At 34.7% G+C, this 25577-nt stretch overlaps 2 protein-coding genes and 1 long non-coding RNA gene across 13 annotated transcripts in view; 2 read left to right on the top strand and 1 right to left on the bottom strand.

The window, feature by feature from the left end:
• Positions 1–11256, bottom strand: part of LOC124425603 — a 46769-nt gene extending 35513 nt beyond the window's left edge. The window contains exons 1-2 of one of the 6 annotated variants that reach the window (XM_046966152.1): positions 10175–10220; positions 8537–8776 (exon numbers count right to left, since the gene is read on the bottom strand). Coding sequence is in view for 1 of the 6 variants with exons in the window: in XM_046966150.1 (XP_046822106.1) it covers positions 1041–1117 (77 nt within the window). In the remaining 5 variants the exon portion in view is untranslated. Of the gene's footprint in view, positions 1–1040; positions 1207–8536; positions 8777–9716; positions 10105–10174; positions 10237–11156 lie in introns of those variants that run through there. The other 5 variants (XM_046966151.1, XM_046966156.1, XM_046966154.1 and 2 more) reach the window with 5 other exon arrangements.
• LOC124425604 lies at positions 10783–11389 on the top strand. Its single transcript, XR_006942545.1, has 2 exons — positions 10783–10997; positions 11134–11389. It is a non-coding gene; the product is annotated as an uncharacterized LOC124425604 (long non-coding RNA).
• Positions 11390–12972: 1583 nt separating this feature from the next.
• LOC124425815 (5'-3' exonuclease PLD3-like) lies at positions 12973–25324 on the top strand. 6 transcript variants are annotated; one of them, XM_046966730.1, is made up of 12 exons: positions 12973–14295; positions 14750–15005; positions 16048–16287; positions 21870–21991; positions 22162–22507; positions 22605–22739; positions 23080–23271; positions 23357–23485; positions 23571–23710; positions 23805–23970; positions 24063–24204; positions 24273–25324. In XM_046966730.1, the coding sequence occupies exons 2-12, from the start codon at positions 14892–14894 to the stop codon at positions 24470–24472; spliced, it is 1926 nt and encodes a 641-aa protein (XP_046822686.1). In that variant the 5' UTR covers positions 12973–14295; positions 14750–14891; the 3' UTR covers positions 24473–25324. The 6 variants fall into 6 exon arrangements, with proteins under 6 accessions (XP_046822686.1, XP_046822687.1, XP_046822691.1 ...); XM_046966731.1 differs by having other exon boundaries at positions 12973–14299; XM_046966732.1 differs by having other exon boundaries at positions 13525–13543.
• Positions 25325–25577: the final 253 nt, after the last annotated feature.

Genomic DNA, 25577 nt, shown 5'->3' with positions numbered 1-25577 from the left:
ACAAATATTTCCTATAACAGATGTATTCGATATTTTGTAGAGCATTTTGGCGAGCGATTCGAAAAGGGTCGAAACCCCGTACGCATTGGTTGCATCTACCATTTTATTTGTTTTCTCTCTCTCTCTCTCTCTCTCTCTCTCTCTCTCTCTCTCTCTCTTTCTATCGTTCGCTCCCTTTTTTGTCGTTAAAATTCATCGAAACCAAATAGAAACATAACGTATATGGCGATATAGGTATAGATATATGTGTACACTCGATGTATATACAAAGTCTTCCACTATAACTCTTCTACGGGAATATCGAGATTCGTTAGTGGTATCGATATCTTTTGAGTGATATGTACTAGATAAAATAGTAGTAGTAACACTTAATTGACGTAAATTGAAAATAAAAAAAATAAAAAAAATAAAAAAAAAGCGGATAGATACAACTAATAATTTCTAACTCTATTTCAATAAGATATATAACAAAAAGTTGTAATATTTCGCATGGAAAAAAAAAGAAAGAAAAAAAACTAAAAAAAAAAAAAAAATATACATTTATTTATTAATCAATGATCGATTATTAAACATAAATCCAAAGGAAAATATTTATAAGAATATTGAAGAGATTCGATGCTTATTAGTCGCTCGTTAATTATATTTAATATAATTATTATTAATTTATAATTATGATTAAAAGGATTAACTCGAAGTATGGAAGAGCTTCGTTTATAAAAAGAGGCATTGATTAGTACGCGTAAATAAATCGTGAAATTTCTAGTGTTTTCCGGACGAGTGTAGAATGAAAAAGAGATAGGGAAAATAGTATCTTTGTTGACGGCTTCTGTGTCGCGCGCATGAATCAATACCAATCTCTAACTTTCGCGGGGTGTAATACGGAGATGACCGTCAGCAAATTGCTGAGTTACCCGAATGAAATAATCTTTGACGTTTCCATTAGACTTATTGCCAAGAATTTAAACGGCCGATTTTATCTTCGTCGCCCGGTCAATAATGTTGATATATCGTAATTATGTATACAACGCTTCTATACATACACGTTCAATCCCGTGACGACTTGTTTATTTTTGCTTTCATTTTCTTTTTTATTCCTTATCGCTCGATAAAAGTCCATGATAAAAATAAAAATGTCGTAGACGCAATCGAACTAAATCAATGACACGAGTCGTTCCTCCTCTTCCTTCTCCTTCTCCTCCTCCTCCTACTCCTACTCCTCTTCTTCTTCTTTTTCTTCTTCGATTAACAAAATCAATCTAGTGCCAGAGGGAGAAATTTTTTGGCACTGTAAAAAAAAAAAAAAAAAAGAAAGAAAGAAAAAAGAAAAAAAAAAGGAAAAAAAAACGATTAACAAAAGGTATTAAATAAAAGATAAAGGAAAAGTCCTTTCTTCTTTTCTCGTCAACGTCGAAGATCCAACGAATAAAACGCGAAACGACGTTGACATTTCGAGAGAGAGAGAGAGAGAGAGAGAGAGAGAGAGAGAGAGAGAGAGAGAGAAAGGGACGTGAAAAATCGTCTAGTTCTTTCTTTTTCATTCGGTAACAAAAAATTCTACGTACGAAAAATAAAGAAAGGTCTGTATCTTCCCCTTTATCACATGTATCAATATGTGTGTGTGCGCGCGCGCGTATGTATGTATGTATATATGTGTTTACATGTCGGTTTTCGTCGCGGACGATTTTGATGAGTTCATTATCGTTCGGAATGAGTAGATTCGTTAAATGGTTAAGCGGTTAAAAGAGGAACGTGTATACGCGGATCGAGCACCGATTAGACACGACTCATTTCGAGCAAATGCGATAAACTCTCGGTCCTGATGTGCGCTCTGTTAGGTTATCGAAATGATTTATTCATCGATCGTACATACTTCGGACTTTTTCACATTCCCTTCTTTTACCATTTCTTTTCTCCGCTATATAGCCTTTCTCTTTATCAGCTTGACTTTTCTTTTCTTATTTTTTTTTTTTCTTATCCTCTTCTTCTTCCTCACAAGTATCTACTTAACGCATCGGAACGAGACCACCGTGGCCTTTCCAACGAGCGAACTAACTTCTGTCTTCGATAAAAATGTCGCTTCGGAATAATACCCAAGCATATGTGTCCTACGTGTATCTACGTCAATGGAAAAGAAAAAAGAAAAAGAAGTACTGAAAATATAAAGGTCGATAAAACGTACTTTACGATTTTTACCTTTTCTAAAAGATCCTTTCGACGGAGATAATAAACGCACCTTAAAACTTCCAATGGAATTTCACTTAAATCGTCAGACAAGAAACGATTGTATCTTGAAGATAGAATTTCAATTTTTCGAAAAATACCAATATATTCGTATAAAGTATTCTGCCGCAAACACATACGAACGAGAGATAGAGCGCGCGAGCGCGCGTTCATGTAACCACAGAAATTGATAATAATAAAAAGAACGAGCAATAATAATCGCGAGAAGAAAACGAGTATTATACACTTGTACTTAGGAAACAAAGGGATAGATATGCGAGTTAGGAAGATTTTTACATCGTGAAAGGCACGTCTATTATGGACGCGTCCGAGCTCTTCTCTCGATCGGGCTTAAAACTACATACATATGTCCGGACTATGCACCGTCCACGTATGTACCTACTGCTTTCTGCCACGTGAATGGAAGGGACGAGGGATGCATTATTTATCATAGTACACGTGTACGACTCTGCTTCGTTAAGTACCATGCCGGTGTTTCTTTAAGTTTTGTTTATGACCATGCTAGAGACAGCGCTTTCTCTTCCTGTCTTTTCCTCTCTTTCTTTTTCTCTTCCTCTCTTCCTCTCTCTCTCTCTCTCTCTCTCTCTCTCTCTCTCTCTCTCTCTCTCTGTTTCTACATTCCTGATTCTATTCTTCTCTTTTTATGCGTTGATTAAACGAACCAGCATAAACCCAACAATACACCTATGTATATACTAACATACATACATATAACTTTACTTAAAAATCTCATTTAGTCGAATATATCATAAACGAGAAAAAAAAAAAGATGCTTTTACAAATGTACATTTCCATCATATATATTTTAATTATTTGTTTCATTCGAGAATATGACTCATTGAAGAATTTTCATTGATTCGCTTTAATACTTAATCAAATTATTAAAATTTATTCGAACTAACTTACAATATTTTCTTAGAGATAAGATTAGATAAGATATATGCTATTTTAATGTATTCGTTATAATTAAATATTTAACACATAATATATGTGTATAACGTTAAAACGATGTTCGATAAAATTCGAACAAATTAATCACGTTAATTTGAAATTTATTAATGAAAACGAAAAGACACGATAGATAGAAGAAACACAATTCTATGATCATTTACGATCATCACTGGTTACGAGGTATATGATATTAAGAGAATTGTATCTACCGTCTTTCCGGTACCTTTCAATCTTAATTCCAACAAATGAAACGTGCCATTCGCCGCCAATGCGTAAGTGTGTTATGCACGTTTAAGAGTGATTCGCATTTACTCCCGTTGCGATTTACCAACTTAATCCATTGTATTCTCTTATCTATAGTCGAGTAACGTGTAACGTGTAACCTATATCAAAATATAAATTAGAGATAGAAACGTTATAGATAATAGATAGTTAGTGTATATATACGTATGATCCGAGTGTATATTTATGACGCGAAATCGAATGATTTCAGATAAATACGAGGAGAAGAACAATGTAATGATAAGTTACGTCGTCTTTTTGTACTTTTGTTTGATTAAAAAAAAAAAAAAAAAAAAAAAAGAAAAAAAAAGGTAACGCGAACGTAACGTGAATCCAAAGTAACGAAAGAAGAATTTGATCCGCACGATAACGTGTTGTTTAAGATTAATTACTTCATACGTTACATGCGCGTTACAATTAATTGATATTTTGTTTTATCCGATAAAAGAAGGATGTAACGCTGATGAGTGATTCTATGGCAGCAAAAAAAAGAAAAAAAAAAAAAAAAGGTAATCGATCGATAACTTGCTGGTAAAGATTAATTAGTTTATACATTGTACAATTAATAAAATATATATGTTTTTTCTTTGATAAGAGAACTTAATGTTGAAAGTAATATAAAAAATTTGACCAATGATCAATACGCTACATACATTACAATTCATTTATAGATTTAATATTCAATAAAAGAAAAAGATTGTAATGTTGACAGGAGACTTCGAAATAATAAAAAAGGGCTCGATCGATATCTTCGTCATGATACTTAAAAATTAATTAGTTCATACGTTATATATTGTCAAATGACAATTAATTCATACGTTTTATGTTCAATGAAATAAAAAGTACGTGACGTCGATAAATAGTTCTGAAGTAATAAAAAAAATTATTCAATCGACGATAGTGGTACTTAAAATTAATTAATTTCTACGTTACATACAATTAATTTATGTTTTATGCTTGATTAAAAAAAAAAAAAAAAGGAAAAAAAAAAGAAAGAAAGAAGAAAAAGATTATAACGTTAATTATTAATTTCGAAAGTAAATATGACAAAAAAAAAAAAAAAAGAGAAAAAATAAAAAAGAAAGGTCAATCAACGAATAAAGATGAATTAATTTATAGATAATATATAATACAAATGAAGAAACAATAAGAGGAGGATCGAGATTGAGAGTGGTAGAAAGTCAAATGAAAAATGTCAATCTCCCCTTTGCTTGATCACAGTCGAGTGAGCTCATTCAAAGATTCTTAACTCGTTGTTACCCGGTAAAGGCTTCGTGTTCATTGTCGAGTGAGTTTCTCCTATGTTGAATCTCCATAGAGATCATTAAGCTGGTCGTGTATCTTAATGAAGCGACAAGAAGCTTCGTACGCGTGAGACACCCACGCGGAATCACGACACGTAACGCCTTTATCGTCGAAAAACTCGATTAACGTAGCGCACTTCGCTGGAGCATGCATAGAACACGCAAATACATTATTCTACCGAAGAATAGGGAAAATTTATTTCGATAGCGATATAACAATAAACTTTATAATGTACTCTATATATCTCAGTGAGAAATATATACAAATTTATTGTACGTACGTATATATATATATATATATATTGATCTTTTTTCTTGACAAATTGAAATATGGTTTACGGGGTGTATCTATAATCATTTTAAAGAAACCTCTCGACACGTTAAAGATTGTTGACCTCGTTTCAAGATTTCTCGAGTTTTTCCTGATTACCTCTGTAATTTTCTCTCTCTCTGTCTCTCTCTCTCTCTCTTTTTCTTTTTCTTCCTTCTTCGTCTTTGATACAAACGACACTCGTAACATTATTGAGTTTTCTATAGGAACACGATTACCAAGCACCGAGATTCGTTAGATACGTATATATCTAAATCCTCTAATGACACGCTCGAGCATCGTCCACTCTAATTGGTCCTACGCTTGGAAATTGATTATTATGCTTTTTGTTATGTGCCAGCATGATTCCTTTACCAAAGAGAAAGAAAGAAAAAAAGAGAGAGAGGGGGAGAAAAAGAGGAAACAGCGGTCGATCGTAATCGAAAATTTTCCCTTTTGTATAGCAATAGAATGCCTTTCTTTCATATTACAATGATACCAATGAATGCCAGGTGTTGAACAACCTATAGCCTATTCATTTTAAAAAAGTTCTCTATGGAAGGAAGGAATCATTGCTAATAATTGATAAATGAGATAATCCATTCCCGTTCTATCAAACAAATCATTCAAATAATTCAAATTATTCTTAAATATTTATATAAATATATAATAAATTTAAATAAAAAAAGTATGACTTTGATTTTGAACGATAATTTATGGGGAACATAATAATAACAATTATTCAAAGTAATCGATCCTAATATAAAATTATATTGGAAAACAGAAGCGATTTTTCCAGCAATAAGAAAATATGGGTATAGTGAACTTTATTAGGTTCAGTAAAGGACTAACGTACGCCTACTATATGAATAATTGCTAGTGAATTGAAGGTATATATGTACATGTCATAAACGTCGATATCTATCGACATGCATTACGTAAGTGACACAGATGGCTTTTGTCCAGCTTGTTATTGTCTCCTATGCAATTGATATAACCTTGTTACTTACACGTTTTTCCCCCACGGCAAAAAGAGTTTGCCTTTCTTATTTAGCATAGAATCATTTAAATATCAAAAATATATTAGTTATATTATGAATGAATAAAACGGAATTTATTTCTTTTTCTTTTTTTTTTTTTTCTTTTTTTTAAATGACGCGATATGAAAAATCAAACAATTCGAAAATTCGTAAGAGAATAAAGGGGAGAAAGAAAGAAAGAAAGAAAGAAATAGAGAGCGAAAGAGAGAGAGAGAGAGAGAGAAAGAGAGAGAGAATTTCGAGAATCAAGGCGAAACCATATCAAATATTTCGTGCGTCTCTACATAATACGTATATGCATCTACGTACGTACGTATGTATTTACATACGTCGCGTATTTCTATATACATATTTCCCGTATGCTCATATACGATTCTCTCTATTACGAGCAAATAACAGAATTCCGTGCCGTAAATTACGGATCAAGTATCCGACTATCGTCGGCTTGCTCGATGGAAAAATTCATAATTAAACCGGTAATCGGATCGACGTATGCGCTCTGAATTTGGAGTGGAGACTATTTATATATTTTTCTAATAATCACCATCATCATCATCATCATTATCATCAGCATCATCATCATCATCATCATCATCATCATCATCATCATCATCATCATCATCATCATCATCATCATCATCGAGATATGATAAGAAATTAAGAATTAGATGAAATAATAAAAGCTTCTGATAGACGATGATTTATTTTACTTTAAATTCTTTGCATGTCGGAATCATAATGTTGATTGGTCGTAGATAACGATCGTTCTAATGATCGAAATTAGAAGAGAATCGAATTAGTCGAGGTAAAGAAATGAACAATAAAAGGAGAAAAAAAAAAGAAAGAGGAAAGGTGCTCAAATATCCTGAGTCTGTAGAATTTCGAATACTTTTATAACGACTACTTTCGAAGATAGGCAGGTAGGTATATCTTAACAACCGACTTCGTGTTTCCTCGAGCGCATCGGGTAATATTCGAAACACCTGCCCCTCGATTATAAATGTAAATTGTTTTAATTAGGTAATTACGTTATATGGATGTGGATATTAACGATAAAATTGATATATTTTTTTCTATACTTATCACAAAATCGAATCGATAAGTTTATTGTTCTGAAATTAATACGAAAAACATTAGAAAAATTCTTCAATTCGATTTTAACGTTTATGCTCTCTCCCTTTCTCTATCTCTCTTTCTCTCTCTCTCTCTCTCTCTCTCTCTTTCTCTCTCTCTCTCTGTCTCTTTCTTTCTATCTCTCGTATATATTATCGTACGTAAAAATAAAAAGCACAAATCTTATATCATGTAAGTAGATACAATATATAAAAATACAAACATTTATTAGATTTTACATTTTAAATATTATTCCATGATTTCTCCAATTTTGAAATATGTATTTATGTATAATACGTGAAACTGACCAGGTTATCAACATTTTTAATTTGCGATAATGAAATAATAAATAAATAAATAAATGGAACTATCTTTTTAAGTTGAAGCATCTTTCATAATAATTTGTAATTTTAATTATTTGTAAAAAAAAAAAAAAAGGGAAAAAAAAGGAATACAAGTAAATATACGAAATCTGATCAATTCTATGGATTTTGATAAACGATTGATCATATGTACATGATCACATCCTGTATAAACATATGAGAACAATTTTTCAATGATTTTCGAGAGAAAAATTCAAATTCGATTAATTCAAGGATCATCCATCCATAAGTTCGGATGAGAACCTAAGAGAAAACCAAAAAGGACAAAGAAGGCCAAAGAAGTCGCACAGTAAGCGTCCCCTTGTGGACGATCTCAGGAGGTCGGAGCGAAGGGGCGCGAAACTTGCAACCCTCTCCCCTCTAAGAAAAAGAGAAAGAGAGAGTGAGATAGAAAGAGCAAAAAAAGAAAAGAATAGAAAAAGAGCAGTCTTGAATGGTCGAAAATTCAAGCGCAAAAAAATGAGAAAGAGAGAGAGAGAGAGAGAGAGAGAGAGAGAGAGAGAGAGAGAGAAAGAGAAAGAGAAAGAGAAAGAGAAAAGGAAAGAAGGAAAAGAAAAGGAAATAGAAAAGCTGTACGCACATGGTCTTGAATACTCAAGCGACTATTAATGGTCACGCTTGCGAACGGAAATTCATCGATTTATCGACGCACACACACACACATACACACCAACATACAAATATATACATATATATATATATGCATGTATGTATGTATGTATGTATGTATCTATGTATGTATGTATTTATTTATTCTCTCTTCCTCTGTCGATCCTTTTCCTTGTACTAAGAGAAATAGTGAAATAAAGAGAGAGAGGGAGAGAGAGAGAGAGAGAGAAAGAGAGAGAGAGAAATAGAGACAGAAAAAAGAGAGTAGATGGGTAGAGTACTCAAGCACAAAGAGGAACTAACCTTCACGCTCTTCGAATCGATCACCGGTGGCCGAGGAAAGCGCGTCGCTGGGAAAACAATCACATAATGCACTGGACACTTTGTGTACACGAGAGCCCACTGCTGGTTCCTTTTCCTTTTTTTCTTTATTCTCTATCTCTCTTTCTTATTATAAAACTTTCTTAACCTTTCCAACCTTCTTTTTCTTCCTCTTCTCGTAAAGAGTAAAAGAAACAACCGATCGTAGTAATCTTTATGTATCTAAATGTATATATATATATATATATATATATATATATATATATATATATATATATATATTAATGCGATTAGTTAATGCCCAACGAAAATTGCCAGGGTTGATTCAACGACGACGATGACGATGACGATGACGATGACAAGAAGGACAAGTAAGGACGAGAGGAAGATCGGCTCTCTCGTTCTTTCACTTCTATTTCTCGGTCTCACGACCTTTCTTTCCCCCCCCCCTCTTTCTCTCTCTCTCTCTCTCTCTCACACACACACACACTCTCTTTTTCTCCCCTTCCAAATACTAGCAGAAGGAAAACAATAAAACTGCACGAAGTGTCGAGGAGCCTGAATATCTCTTACTCCCTTTCTTTCTCTCTCTCTCTCTCTCTCTCTTAACTGATCTTATCGTCCCTTATTTCTGTCTTTCTCTTACTCGTTCACGCGCGTCTCGAACGCACCTGTCAAACGCGCAAAGGCGTAGGAACGAGGGATCGTTAGGGTCGGGGAAAAGAAAGAGGGAGGGAAAAAAAAAAACGGGGGAGGCGTGTTATTCGTTGGTAGTACACTTTTTCCTCGTCATAATCGGCGTGCTAACCATGAGCCGGCTTTTTTCTTCCCCCGTGTTCGTGTATATTTTCTCTCTCTCTCTCTCTCTCTTTCTCTCTCTCTCTCTCTCTCTCTCTCCGTGTGTGTGCCTGCGTGTATTACTTTTTTTTCGCTTTTCCTTTTCTACGATCTTTCCTTTAATTTCTCTGTATTAAGGAAAAAATTAGAGAAAAAAAAAAAGAGAGAGAGAGAGAGAGAGAGAAAAGGAAAAAGAAAAGGAAATGTAAAAATTAATTACTTCGTGGAATTACGATGATGAAAAAAGACAGGATGAATGGATGGATGGATGGATGGATGGATGAAGGGATGACAGAAATGGCAAATTTAGAAAGAAGATACAGACTAGGACGCGACCGAGCGTCGTCTTCTCTTCTCAAACGCGGACGATAACAATGGCGGCGTCCGATCGGGAGAAACGCCACGAGAAGAACTCGTCGTCGTAACGGATTCCAAGCGCACGAACAACAACATATAAAGCGACCGGCTTCAAAGCGCACCACCAGTTTAAGTATCAAGAGAGAAGATGCCACGGGTATAGTTCGTATATCGCCACGCGCGTACTCGCCTATGACGTATAGTCGTCGTTTACTTGATCTCTTGCGAGTATCACTCTCTCTCTCTCTTTTTCTCTTTCTTTATCTTTATCTTTATCTTTCTCGTTCTTTTTCTCTTGCACTCCTCTGTCCCCACTTTTCTTTCTCGTACCCTCTTATTTTCTCTATGTATATTTTACTTTCTCTCTCTCTCTCTCTCTCTCTCTCTTTCTCTCTTTTTCTCTCCCACCACAATAAAAGTAACTACCTATTTATCTCTCTTCGTTCGTCTTTCCACCTTCTCTCTTTCTTTCTCTATATCTCTCGTTCGTTCTCTCTCTCTCTCTCTCTCTTTCTCTTCGCCCGTACGCAGTGAATCTTTTTCCCTCTCTTTCTCTCACTCCCTTTATCTTCTCTCTTTAGGAGCGCTCGCGGTGGCGGCTCTACGAGGACTACGACGACGGACGTTTAGCCAACGACGAAGGGAGGAGGCGAGAGCGTTCGACGAAGCTTGCCGAGCCGCCACGAGTCATGGCCGCCGCCGCTGTTACCATCGCCACCGTCGTCGTTGCCGCCGCCGCCGCCGCCGCCACCGCCGCCACCGCCGCCGTCGTCGCCGCCACCGAATGGAAAACGACGACTTTGGGTGAGAAGGGAAAAGAGGGGGAAAAGCAACGACGGCGGCAGCAGCAGCATCTACTACTACTACTACTACTACTACTCTACTACTATTCTACTACTACTACTACTGTTACTACTACTACTACACTACTACTATAACTACTACTATTACTCTTGGGGGCTAGCAAGCAAAGCGATGGTGGGAAAAACGTCGGGTACACGCGGAGAAACCGAATGAGAGTTAGATACCGGCGGGGGTGGAAATGGGTGGGGGAAGTGGCGAGAGGGGAGAGGGGGAAGGGCGTCGCTCGATCGCTCGTGGAAAAGGCCAAGAGACCGTGTTCGGGCGTTTCCGGAAGCCCTCGGCTCCTTCCTTCCCATGCCTTGCTTTATCAAACGAGCCCTGAAGTGGGGGTATACCGGCGAGTTTCAGGGCCACCCGCCGTTACCACGGAAAAACGAAGCCCAAGGTTGAAAACCACTGTCTCTTTCTCTCTTTCTCTTACTCTCTCTCTCTCTCTCTCTCTCTCTATCTATCTCTCTCTCTCTCTCTCTCTCTCTCTCTTTCTTTCTTTCTATATCTCCTTTTTTCTCTCTTTTACGAAGAACTCGTTGCTCGAAGAAAATACCTGCGAGATCGAGCCACGGCCGAGAGTGCATCTAATGCGAAAGAGATGGAATCGGACGGATGTTGCTGGCTCCTGGCTGCTGCCGTTACTGCCACGCTGGTTTCTCTGCCTTTTGTTGGCTAACTAAGGAAACCGGAGAAATTCGTGAGATTCTTGATAGCGGTGCGTAATACGCCGATTCGGTTGGCGCATTCGGACGATGTATACAAGATTCGAATAGTAGTTTGATTCTTTTCTTTTCTTTTCTTTTCTTTTCCTTTTCTTTTTTTTTTTCGTTTATTTGCGGATTCCCTATTTATTCTTTGAGAATATATAGCCGTTCGAATTTCGAAAATGTTTTCTTACGATTGCGGTGAAACGTCGTTTTATTTTTATTTTAATTCTTTTTTGTTCTTGGTCTTTTTTTTTTTTTTTTTTGGTTCTTTTCTTTTCATAGAAAATATTGCATATATTCTGTATATTTCATTTATTGTATATAAGAATAATTGGTAAGTTTAATTATTAATTTCTAATACATTTATATATATTTTATATCTGTATATAAGATATATATATATATATAAGTATCTGTATATAAGAATAATTGTTAGGTTTAATCATTAATTTCTTATACATTTATATATATATATATATTTTTTTATATATATTTTAAATTATATACGAGGTATATAATTTAATGAAAATAAGATATAATAATTTCGATAATACATCGTGTGATTTAATCTATCTCGCTTTCGACTCGACCTTTTAATCGATTACGAAAGAAACATTCCCTGTAATTATCGATGCCTCGTATATATCTCCTTCCTTTCGTTTCTACACGGTATTTTGCAACATTGCAAACTTATGAGTTTTCTATGCTCGATGATAAAAAGCTATTGTCTTTTTGTTTGATTTGCAAATGCAAAATATCAAGATACTATAGAACAATACAAGAGTCGGAGCGGTAACGACGTCGGATGAGAAACGCGATTGTTTTCAATTTGTTCCGATAAACCCCTATCGGTTGTAGTATCGATAAAATAATATCGATTAACATTGTACCGTTCTTCGTTTTTTCGTTTTCTTTTTTATCGGAAATTGGCGCGGGCTATATAGTTGGTTAAATGAACAGAGGTGTGGCCTCAAACAAGACGTATCCATGTATATATGTATCTGTGCATGTGTATGTATGTATGTGTGTACGTTGCGTGCGTGCATGCGTGCGTGTGTGTGTGTGTGTGTGTTTTCAGGGAAGTAACCCGCGCGCGTAACATGTTCGGTACTTTGCAAAACGATCGTAGCGCGATCTATCAGCAAGTGGTATTAGCATCATCGTGAAATTATTCGCTCGATCGGTCTTCCCCAATCGAATTTGTTCTGATTTTTTTTTTATTTTTTTTTATTTTTTTTTTTTTCATATAGCTTCGTACGAATATAACAAAATTTTCAAATAAATTACAATATATTTTTTCAAATCAAATGTTATAATTGTTCAGGGCGAATGATAACGTTACGATGATTATTTCATATTAAATGTCAATCGTTTTATGCGACTCGTATATTTGGCGTACGATTAAAAAAAAAAAGAGAAAAGAAAAAAGAAGAAAAAAGATAAAAGAAAAAAGAAAAGAAAAGGAGAAAGGAGAAACGTTTCCTTTTAATCCTATTCCAATGAAAACTAATAATAGAAATAACTCTACTGAATTCCCATTGCAAATATTTATTAGCGAGACATAGGAGAAAGAAAACGACATGTGTGTATATATATATATTAGAGAGAGGAGAGAGAAAGAGAGAAAGACAAACCATTGTCGACGACGACATATCGTTCGTCTAGAATTCTAGTATGGTTCTACATATTCCACCCCCGTCCTTACCATCTTGTATTTTCCTGTACAATTATACGTTGCGACGATGACGTTATTTCAAAAGCGTGGGCAACAACGATCGGAATGGTAACAGACGATAAAATGTCATATTCGTTCATTATTCAATAACGTCGAAGGAGACAAAGACGAAATAGAATGAAGGAGTGATAAAGGACGGTAGGAGGCGAGAGGGGAGGTAGAAGGAGAAGAAAAGAGACCAATATCAAGCTTTTATCGTTAGTCAGTTATGAGAACGACTAATATTCCACAGTCTAGACGACTAGGCCCAATTCTCGTCGCTTTGCATCCCTTTCCCATTTTATAGTTCTCTCTCTCTCTCTCTCTCTCTCTCTCTCTCTCTCTCTTTCTCTCTCTCTGAACCTGTGTATATTTATTGGAAAACGTATCGAGGCCACGCGAAGCAAAGCTCCTGGAGCGCAGGTCCGTCGTTGGCGGGACACAACCCCCTGAAACATCCCCTTCTTACCTTCGAGACACCGCAACTAGAACCGCTGGCGGTAGCTCGAGGGATCGTAGGTGAGTTTAACAGTGGTTCGACCCACCCGCGACCGTGGATTCCTTCCTTCGCCGAAATTCCATTGTGTTTCTCTCTCTCCCTCTCTCTCTCTCTCTCTCTCTCTCTCTCTTTCTCTTTGTCTCTCTGTCTCTCTGTCTTTCTCTCTCTCTCTCTCTCTCTCATTCCTCATCCCTTCTCCTATATTTCCCTTTCTGTCTCAACTCAACGCACACACGACGAAAGCGAGGATGCTCGTGACTGTTCGCGGCGATGCAACGGCACAGCCTGCGTGTTTCCTAAGCGACGACGACGACTGCAGAGAACGTAGTGACTCCAAGATTTCACCGTGAGATAACTCGTACTACATATACATACATACATATATACATATACATATATATATATATATATATATACATATATACATATATACATACCAACGCACACGCACACACGCACACATGCAAAGACACAGAAACGGAACGGAGCAACAACAGCAATTACCCCGTTCGTGATCGATAATGAAGCGTACGACGACGTGCATCCTGTCTGAGAGAGTCAGATTTCCCTGCTACAGCATCGATTTCGTACTTCGATTTTCAAGATATCATTCTGTCATCAAGGACTACTCCAGGCTAGAGTGCTGAATCGATCAAAAGAAAGAGGAAAAAAAAGAGAGAGAGAAAGAGGGGGAGAGAGAGAGAGAGAGAGAGAGAGAGAGTGTGTGTGTGTGAAAAAGCATGCCAGGAGGGCGGAACGATACGGATCACACGTGCGTACGACCTATTTCTTATCTTTTTTACTCTTTCATTATTCTCTTTCTCGCGTTCCACTTTATGAAATCATTATTGTTTACGAACGTTTCGCCGATAGATAATCCTTTTCCGATCGTTCCAAATACGAATGATCTCCGAAGGGTACTCTGTTTAATACCCATCCTATTGTATTTGTATACCTAATGATACAATTAATGATAACGTTTAATTATATATATATATATATATCTATCTATCTACCTATATACCTATAGCACCTATAGAAAGTTATTTCAAATCGAAATTTATGCTCGGGAAATTTCATCGTACGCTCTCGATCCGCACGCTAATGTTAAAGCAAACTGAATAAATTTGCATGGCTATGAATATAAAAACGTGTCCTCCTTATTCTATTTCTCTCTTTTTCTTTTTCTCACACAAACACATATATACACACATACACACCGATAGAAATCAATATTTCTGGCCGATATGGAGGCAGGATCGAATTCGATGAGATCTTTTCGATCGGCGCTTTGATTCGAAGAGAAAACTTATTTCGTCTTCGAGAGAACCTGAACATTAACTTCGGAAGGAGTACGCGTTCTTCAGAATGTCCTTCTTCGGTTGGAAAAGAGGCGGTAGTGATACTTCCGATAATACTGGAAGAAATTTACAGGATGGCCTCTTTCAAATAGCCTCGCAAGCTTGTCACATACTCGTACAGGTAAGTTCATCCGATGCACGATCGATCTATCTATATGTATCTCATACGTATGTGCACGTGTAAGTAAACATATTTGATTATGATATCATCTATCTCTTATCGAATTAATATATATATATATATATATATATATATATATATATATATATACACTACTAGTGTTAGACAAGATAAGATCATCTCTAAAGATCTTTAAGCATTGATTCTTTATGGTTGCGTTTGAATTTCCCGCTCGCCCATTCAGTTCAAAGATGGCTCATTTGTGTCGCCAGTTGTGTGACTCTTAACTCTTTGTTTACCTTTCATTTTTACACGCGGAAATAGTCGTCGGTGTAGTTTATACATTTATTTCTATTCTTTTTTTTTTTTTTTCTTCTTCTTTTCCACTTGTTTGTGCGCGCTTCATAATATATTTATGTATTCTATCTCATGATAAAAATCATTATCAGAGAACATACGTGATATTTTCATGAAAATGACGATTATCTTCGTGAGTATTCGATTCGAAGCACAATGCTTACGAACGAGTCAACTTGTCCCTTTTCCAAAGCATTGAGTCAATGAACCACAAAGCTGCATGTACTTTCTTTCTCTTTGTCCCTCTGTCTCTTTCTCTCTCTGTACTCCTAACGCAATAATCTTAATGCATGAAATAATTGCATGTTCTTTACTAACTAAGTCATATGAAAAAATAATCGGCGCTTATGTATGTGGGTGTTTGAACGACAGCTTCATAGAAATGCTGCGATATACGTAACGTATAGTATCTTTGCAAGGTCAGCGATACATATATACACGATCGCGGTCATACGTGACTCAAAGTGTAGCTGATAAGATGATTCCAACGCAGGCGTTTACATTGTCTTCCCTCGTGTGTGTATGTGTATTATCTATCGTAATTAACAGAATAAAGATAAAGTATTACAAAACGAAGGAAATAATGTTAAATCTATAAATAGTATTTAATCGAAAGGAATTTTCTCTTTCTATGAGATAATTTTCTTTTTTTTTTTTTTCCTTCTCTTTTATATATGTCTTTTAGGTAAACAATACACATAACGTTTCTTACGGAGGCGGAAGCAATAATGTAACGAACGTTGCATATTCGAAATATTCGACCGCGGGTGGATCGACCGCACTATCGACATCCACTTCGGTACGAGGAACGTCTTCGGGCAAACCGTATCCGAAATATGCCGAACCACGGACGAAGGACCAAGACGTTGTGGTTCTGTTACCGCATAGGAAGAGCAGAACACCCAGAATCAAGCACAAATTATCGGTATGCCAAAGAAATATTTTTATATTTATTTTTATCTATTTCTTAGAAATCATTTTCTAAGAAATCCAATCGAAACTTTTTTATTTAACGCATCGAACGAATTTAGGAAATAACATTGATTATCTCTTAATGCGGACTACGAAAATGTTCGTGTGTTCTTGGAAAGAGTATTATTATAGGTTTCTTTATACTATGTCTATAACGGTATATTCATACGATCCAATAATTCGAAATAAATGGAAACAAATCGAAGCCCCCAAGAAATCCGGTCGTTATGTAATTTAGTTTGAAAGCCCTTAATCAAGACTTGTTAACTAGAGTCTCGTAAAATTGTAACGTGTAACGTGTATTACACGTAACGAAACACGTATTATCTAAATCTCTACAGAGAATTATTCGTTTACTCCTATTTTTTGTCTCTCTCTCTCTCTCTCTGTATTTTTCTTCAGTCACTGCTCTCTCTTTCTCTTTCGCTCTCACCCTCCCTCTCTCTCTTTCTCTCTCTCTCTTTCTTTTTCGATATTGCCCTAAATATTTCTCGCGTCACGCACCCATCGTTCGACTAATCCTATAAAAATCACCCCCGAGAGAGATTATTGGTAAATTTCTGGCGACGGTCTCTCCCATCGATCCTTTCTTTCTTCGTACCTTCCTTATTTCCTACACCAAAGTTTTCGAGAAAAAGGGCCAGCATTTATCGTGATAGAGATAGAAAAAGAGAGAGAGAGAGAGAGAGAGAGAGAGAGAGAGAGAGAGAGAAGATAAGAGGTGTCGAAGTTGCATGCCGTGCGTCGACATCGTTCGCCGGTAAATAATCGATTCGACCTAGGGGCATGTCTTTCCTTTTTTTTTCTTAATATAAGCGAGCTCACGCGTACAAACATATTCCCTCTCTCTTTCTCTCTCTCTCTCTCTCCCTCTTTCTATCTTCGAAAAGGTGCATGATCGAAAGCAATGAGAACGGACGAAAGTCCGAAAAACCCCATGAGACCAGGAATAGTGGGGGTGGAGGGAGAGGTAGAAACGTAGAATTACGGGCATCCAAGTATTATTACATCGAGCTTCATCGACACGAACAGTTCAATGCGTTCTTAGAACAGTATAATCTGATGTATCAAAACCAATTCCCGTGGCACTGACGACGACGACGACGACGACAATGATGACGACGACAATGACGACAATGACGACGATGACGAAGACAAAGACAAAGACGACAAGGACGACGATGAGATAGTATCGGTGAAACACGGTTTAAATTCATTCTAGTTTCGTGATTATAATACCATATCCAATGAGGAATCCGTTATTGTCGTTATTACATATCGTATCTTACTCCTTCGGGACGATTAGTATTCCCTTAATCACGCTTCTCTTCAATCCCTTTCTATCAATCTTCCTAAGATCCTTTGGTACATTGAAGAAAAAATGAAATTTTAAAAGAAAGCCAATGATAAAACGAATGAGTAACGAAATAGGAAAAAAAGAAAGAAAGAAAGAAAGAAGGAAAGATGGAAAGAAAGAAAAGCCAAAAGCAAAACACTTGTTTTTCGTTCCATTGTCGATCAATCCTTTTGATGATGATGTCAGAGATATGAGATAGATGCACTCGAGCACGAGTTAGCGAAATTGGAAAATGATTTATGGAAACCTAGAAAGTGCTTTTTTGCATTTTCCCCAGTACATCCTATCCGTCGCCTTTATTTTCCTATTTCGTATTCACGTCCATCCAAAAGGGGGACCGGGCGGGCAGGGGGGGATTGAGTGTATCTACCTAATGCCGCCGGCATAAAGAAATAAATTGACGTTTATGTACTATCGATATTTATGGTTGAAAGTAATACGTGTTCCGGCCGATAAAATTCTTTCTCGAGAGGCTGCCTCTCTCTCTCTCTCTCTCTCTCTCTCTCTCTCTCTCATTCTCATTCTCTTTCTTTTTCGAAGAAGAAGAAAAACTTGGCATGATACTCTCGCGACATCGAAAAATTACTGTTCGATTGGTTCGAACTCCAATTTGTAATCTTTTTTTTTTGTAGAAACGATACGACGATGTATTTCATTGTAGATACAATGTTCTATGTAAAAGTTGGGAAATGAGAATTTTGCGAACGTAGCCATAAATATACATATGTATGTATGTATATATATATATATATATATATATATATATATATATATATCGCGAGATCCGCATTATCGCGTGTTTAAAACGCATCATTCGTGTTCCCCGTAAAAGGTAACCTTGAAGAAAGTGACTGCATCATTTCTCACGGAATAGCGTGGATATTGTCTTCGTGAGCATTAATCATCTGTCCATATCGATTCGAATCGATTCTCGTTGGACGTCTCGCGGGACGTACGAACGTACGTTCGATCATTCCAAATCTCTTGAGATTCGATTGGTAATGAAAAAAAAACAAAAAAAAAAAAAAAAAGAACAAAAGAGAACAAGAAAAAACAAAAAATAAAAAACGAAAAAATAAAACGACAAGAAAAAAAAGAGAATGAAAAATTAGAGAAAAATTAAAAGAAAAATATATACATATATCAAAAAGAATCGCGTGTTTGTTCATTGTAACTGAAATTGAGAGATAATGAAACGTAGAATAATTCCCATTTCATACATACACACACACACATACACATATACGTGTTTACGCGAATTCGAGAATCGAGTTGAGACTATTTTATTACTTCCAGACATTTTTATTACTCACGGACCTTCCGAAACAACTTGAACCCCATCGCACTTGAAACTATCACGTTATAGGTGTGTACGTACTTACATACCTCCTTATGCGTATGTAACAGGTACGTTAGGGCTATCAATTTTTCGGCGGTCCGTTCTTCGTAATTTCAAAGTTATACACCAACGTCGTATATTGCGCCGAGCGTTATTACGGTTACGGTATTTTTAACATCAGGCGGAGAAACAATTTTGAAATTGAGGGTTCGACGAAAATCGATCGATTGATAATTAAACGGTTCGTACAACGTAGAACGAGATGTAATTACTTCGAGCTTGGTAACTATACATGAAATAAAGTCGTAATAGAATTTAAAAATAGAACCCGAATGGAACGTGTTTCTTCGCAGAAAGGAAGAAAAAAAAAAAAGAAGAAGAAGAAGAAAAAAAAGAAGAAATATGAGAGGAATCATAGATGCGACCGCATTTCAAATTGATTTAGAACATTAGGATTAGAACAGTTTTTGTTTTAGGACACATTTTCCCTTTCGAAGTCGACCGGGCCAAGGTTTCGTTTCGTGACAAAATGTATTAAAATAGATCGATAAGGTTGCCGAAGCTCCACCGCGATGAAGCAGAAAGCTTCATCAAATATGCATCAGCCTCGAAAACTGACATTTGAACGCGGTGCCAGGTGCCGCGTTGCCACATTTTCCTTTGGACCGTGAAAAAATATTGGCGATAATGTCGAAAAACTTCTACTTACTTTTCTTTTTTTTTTTTTTTTTTAACTCACGACAACAATTTTTCTTATGAATTTCGAAAGAAATTACCTTTGCTATTGACCTACTTTCGAAATCTCTTCTTTGCCCTATTTTATCTTCTTATTCTTCGAAAATCAAAGTATTACTAAGATTTATTATACATAAAAATGAATATTAAACAAACGATTTTAAAATTAAATGATTAATTATTATACTTAATGAACAATAAAGAATCAAAATACGATTAATGGATAATAAAAATTATCAATGTATCTTAAATATTCATTATTTTACTTACAAATTTAATATAAATAAACAAAAAACACGTACAACTTTATTAAATCCAATTGATATAATAACATTATTGATATAATAAATATAATAAAAAATTATTCGAAAATATTACTTTATCAAATTTATTATTTAACATTGGTATAGATTATAAATATTATTATAATCTATATTATTATTATAAAAAGAAAAAAACAAACGAAAAAATAAAAAATTGTATTAATCATGATTATTTTATTAATACGATAATTTTGGAATAAACGCAAAAACAATGAGTTAGTGACCTACTTTGTATCGGAATCAGCGAACCTGCTAATCAATGTATTGTTCCATTGAGCTAGAAGACAAAAATTTCATGTCGTCCATTGACGACGACCGTAGATGATGACGAAATTGGAACATCGTTTTTATCTTTTTCAATACGAACTTTCTGAGGAAAGAAAGAATGAGATAGATGGAGAGAAAAAGAGAGAGAGAGAGAGAGAGAGAGAGAGAGAGAGAGAGAGAGAGAGAGAAAGAGAATGTAGACATTTTCTTTTACCACGAGGCTCCATTCACACATCACTCATCCTTTCGTTCGTTTATCTGCCTCAGACAGACTTCCTAGTCGGTCGTTCTATCGACTCTCCTCCTTTTTGCAGTCATTTTTACTAAACTGCCTTACGCAATACGTTCGCGCAAAACGATAAGCACATTGTCGTTCGCACATTGTACCGTGGAAAATCGAGCTCACGAACCGAGACCTTTTCTGGCTATTGTAAAAAAAAAGGAAAAAAAAAAAAAAAAACTAAATAAACAAGAAAAAAGAGAAAAAGGAAAAGAAAAAAAAAAAAGAAAAATTACGAACGTCACTTTTCTCTTTTATTTTCACACTTTCCTTTTTCCTCACTTTTAAATGTTACGCGCAAACGTCATATTTATAATTTTTATTTGGAAAAGATTATTGCATAAGACAGTTTATTAAATATTACTTAGAAAAATTGAGAAAAGTTAAAACATTCTAAATATCGTAAAGGAAAGATGAAGTGGACGTTATATTTCTTTCCCTTTTTTTTTTTCTTTTTTTCTTCTTTCGTTTTTACACGCGAACGTCATACTCATAATTTGATTATGTTAAAAGGGTTATTGTATGTTTAGTAAAAATTGATTTTACAATAAGATAGAATAAGGTTCAAATATTTTGGTTAATTGTAAAAGAAAAAATAAATAGATTTTACGGTCTTTTTGTCTTTTCCTTTCTTTTTTTTTTCTTTTTTTTTTTTTTTTTTTAGTCATAACGTAATAACGTAATAAAATATTCATTTTATCATATTCGTAATTAAATAAATTTTGTGAAAGGTTTTCCTTTTGAGTTCATTGGACGACGTACATATATATATATATACGTGGCATACATACGTTATACATCGACACATTTTCCAAAACGAATTAATTTACCGTCGTGTAACGAGAGATTCGATTAGTAAGCTCTCAGAGCCATTCTTTTTCCCATAGCAGAGCCTCGCCATCTGTCATTATAATCATTTGCTCCATTGACATGCATTTTCCCCCTTCTCCGTTTCTATCAATCACCTCATTACTGTCGCACGCGCGCATCACCATGTTATTACGATAACGCGATTAGCGAGAATACCGACGAATCGACGCTCGAAAACGATCAACGTCGAAACGATCGACGACGAAGCTGCCGCATGTAAAATGTAAAATATAATATAATAATGATAAATAATAACATGAAACAGGGAAAATGTGAATGTATTTACATACGTACATTTCATATGATATTGTCGCAATGAGTTTCGTTAATGAAAATCCTTTCTACGATCGGAATCTTGTTTCAGACGGTCTCTGAAAATGCAAGATTGGACGTTAATTCGTCGGCAGGTGATGACGATTTAGAGTTATGGGACCAATCTGGATTCATGCTGCGAACCGACGTAGACGATCCTCTCACTAACGCGAAGTGAGTAATAAAGAGTAATAACGATGCCGATCATTAAATGAATCCTATTCTTTCATTTATTTATTTATATTTATTTTTTGTAGAAAAGGGCAAATTTCTTTTTTATTCACATTCATGTTTTATATTATTATTATTATTTTCTTATTTGTATAATTATATTGTTAATAAAGGTGGGGTGCACAAGGATGGTGCAGACCAAGTTGCATACCAATAACGGTTATCTTGATACTCATCGTTCTCGTCGTACTGTTACCCCTTCTTGATCATGCCACGGATAAATTCGTATTAAATTCGACGAGCATCGATGCCGAACTAACTTGTATGGATAGCTGTAGTATATCTCTCGTTGAATCTATACCAATTGGATTGAATTATAGCAATAATACGGTGTTACACGAGACTACCTACGACTCTTGGATGAATCTAATCGCAATGGCCGAAAATACGATAGAGATAGCGTCGTTATATTGGACCATGAGAAGACAGGAAGTTTATCCAGATGATAGTGCAAAAGAGGTAGATATCAATGAACGATTTGTGTAATATCTTTTAATATTTATATTACATATTAGATTTATCATTTATAATGTTAGAAAACGTTCATTGATTTTAGGGCGAGGCAGTATTCCAAGCGCTCATAGAAGCAGGCCGTGATAGAAAAATTTCATTGAAGATAGCGCAAAATATGCCTTCTCATATGTATCCGAACGTCGATACTGAAATATTGACTAAGAAAGCACACGCACAAGTGAGTCCTTCGATTCCATTTGTTCTGTTGTTCGTTGAAGCACGATTGCTATTGAAGCGTTACCGATCAGTTTAACGAACACTCCAGTAAATTTCTATTACTTCGTTGTCTACCCGTTTCTTCTATGCCTAACGAGGACATCACTATGCGGGTGCAACCTAATTTTATGTTTACTTATTAACCCACTTTCTCTACTTCGTCACGATTTACTCAAGGGCCGATAACACGTGTCGGATCTCGGTAGAGCGCACTTTGAACTTTCGTTTCGCACTGCTCTATTTCATTTATGTTATTTAATAGAATATAATTAGGATCGTAAAAGCGCGTTTATTTTTTCCAGGTAAGAAGTTTAAATTTTGCCGGCCTTTTAGGTGGTGGTGTGCTTCATACTAAATTATGGCTGATAGATAGACAACATGTATATGTTGGCTCGGCTAACATGGATTGGCGATCTCTTACGCAAGTGAAAGAACTTGGATTGATTGCTTTGAATTGTTCTTGTTTGGCGACAGACTATGCTAAGATTTTTGACGTTAGTTATTTATAAAGATAAAATAAATTTAATTACTATTCGATGTGCATATGATATTTAGAAATTTATACATTCTATCGTTTAGATCTATTGGCAATTGGGCAAAGATGGTAGAATACCACCAACATGGCCGGACTCCGTCAATACGAAAATAAATATTGATAATCCTATGAATTTTAGCTTAATGGGTAACAAATACAAAACGTATATTGCTGTAAGTATATCGTTCCATTAAGTTATTAAAATATGAATAAATTATATGTACGATGTTATTAATAATGATAATATATTCTTATCAGAGTTCGCCACCTCCATTTTCACCCAGTGGCAGAAGCAACGACATAGATGCCATTTTACATTGCATAGAAAAAGCAGAAAAATTCATTTACATTTCCGTAATGGATTATTTTCCTTTGATCATTTATACTCCAAAAGTAAAGTAAGTATTTCTGTTACATTGTTATATTATTTCACAATGTTGTTACATTATTTTATTTCATTCGTTTTCAATTTCATTTTTCATTTTTCCCCAGATATTGGCCAGTAATAGATAATGCTTTAAGGGCAGCTGCTATCGAGCGTAAAGTCACGATCAAACTTTTAATATCGCTGTGGAAACATTCGAGGGCATCTGAAAGTTACTTTCTTAGATCGTTAGAAAAATTGACAAATAGTTACAGAAATGTCAAAATTGAAATAGTGAGTATTCTTGTACTATGTGAGTTATTCTAATATATTGTTTTTAAATAAAAAAATTATACATTAAATAAAATATACTTTAATATTTTTAGAAACGATTTGTGGTACCCACTTCTTCGGAATTAGACAATATACCATTTTCAAGAGTCAATCATAACAAATATATGGTTACTGATATTTCTGCGTACATAGGTACAAGTAATTGGTCTGGTGATTACTTTATAAACACAGCAGGTAAATTTTCTTTAAATAAATTTATAACTATTTGTACTTATTTAACATTATTATTATTTAATTTTTAGGAATTGGGACGGTTTTTGAAGATGTTGGCCATAAAAATCATGAAAGTATAAGAGAACAATTGGAAAATATTTTTAATCGAGATTGGAATTCAAAGTATTCATTTCTGTTGAATGATACCGATCAAATTCCGGAAAAAAGAAAAATTTCGATTGGAAACAATTATCTATTATCATCTCATATATATCATATGCCTGCATAATCATAACATAATATAACATTTTATGTTATATTATTATAAAAAATTTGAGATATAAGAAAGAAAAAGAGTGATATAACTTCCTACCTTAATATAACTTCTTCTATATGATATATTTCTCTTTTCTTGTATGGTACATTTAAACTATACATGTATCTAATTCTGAATGAAGAAGATATATCTTCTTCATAATTATTAATCAAATATTGGAGACTGAGAAAGGTCTGGTTTTAAAATAAGCAGTACTGAAAAAACGCACATCATGTTAAAAAAAAGATATCCTGTTGAAAGTATATTAAGCGTGGCTTCTTCCATTCAATTGCTTAATTATATTTTTATACTTATATGATCTTATATTTGTTAATTTAAATCCTAAATCATAATAATGATTTCTAGTTTGCAATATTACTTGTATTTTAGCAGATATAAAATTTGTGTAATATATGCATAATATGGTCTTTATTTTAATTAAAAGACAAATTTAAATTCTATATTTACTATAATTACAATTGTAAAGAATAACATAAGAATTACACAAGATCACTGATTACCATCAATCCTATGGCTGGAAAGTGCAACTATTTTTTATTCCTAAACAATGGAAAACCTGTTGGATGTTAAATATTACAGATTTTTTACGTGATACTATAATCAATGAAGTAATGCCACAAATATATCTGTGCCTTGCTTTAAGTGTCCTTGCATGAACATTAATATAGCCAACATTTAAAACATTATACACAGACACAATCCATATATAAAACTTACAAAAACTGTTATCAATATATTTTCTATGAGGCATATGTGATTGATACTGACTAAAGTAATACCAATATAAGATCTTCAAAAAATTTATCATTTTCCATTTTATCATTCAAATGTGAATCTTATTTAAGAATGAATCAGATGCATTTATATATATACACATTTTCATGAAAATAATTTATATTTTTATGCATAATGTAAAGATGTATGATACTTGCACAAAAAAAAACATAATATTTAAAATGTGAGTCTCTGTATAGAAAAGTTACAGTTATACATATACATATATATATACATATATATATATGTATATATGTATATATATATATATATATATATATAT

This window comes from Vespa crabro, chromosome 7, assembly GCF_910589235.1.
Source record: "Vespa crabro chromosome 7, iyVesCrab1.2, whole genome shotgun sequence".
NCBI classification, from domain to species: domain Eukaryota; kingdom Metazoa; phylum Arthropoda; class Insecta; order Hymenoptera; family Vespidae; genus Vespa; species Vespa crabro.
Note: the sequence above shows the minus strand (reverse complement) of the source record. Positions and strands in the feature narration are given on the sequence as shown.

Coding starts and splice junctions, on each gene's coding strand:
- LOC124425815 (XM_046966730.1), top strand. CDS start 14,892: ATGTCCTTCTTCGGTTGGAAAAGAGGCGGTAGTGATACTTCCGATAAT. Junction 15,006..16,047: donor CTTGTCACATACTCGTACAG/GTAAGTTCATCC, acceptor TATGTCTTTTAG/GTAAACAATACACATAACGT. Junction 16,288..21,869: donor GAATCAAGCACAAATTATCG/GTATGCCAAAGA, acceptor ATCTTGTTTCAG/ACGGTCTCTGAAAATGCAAG.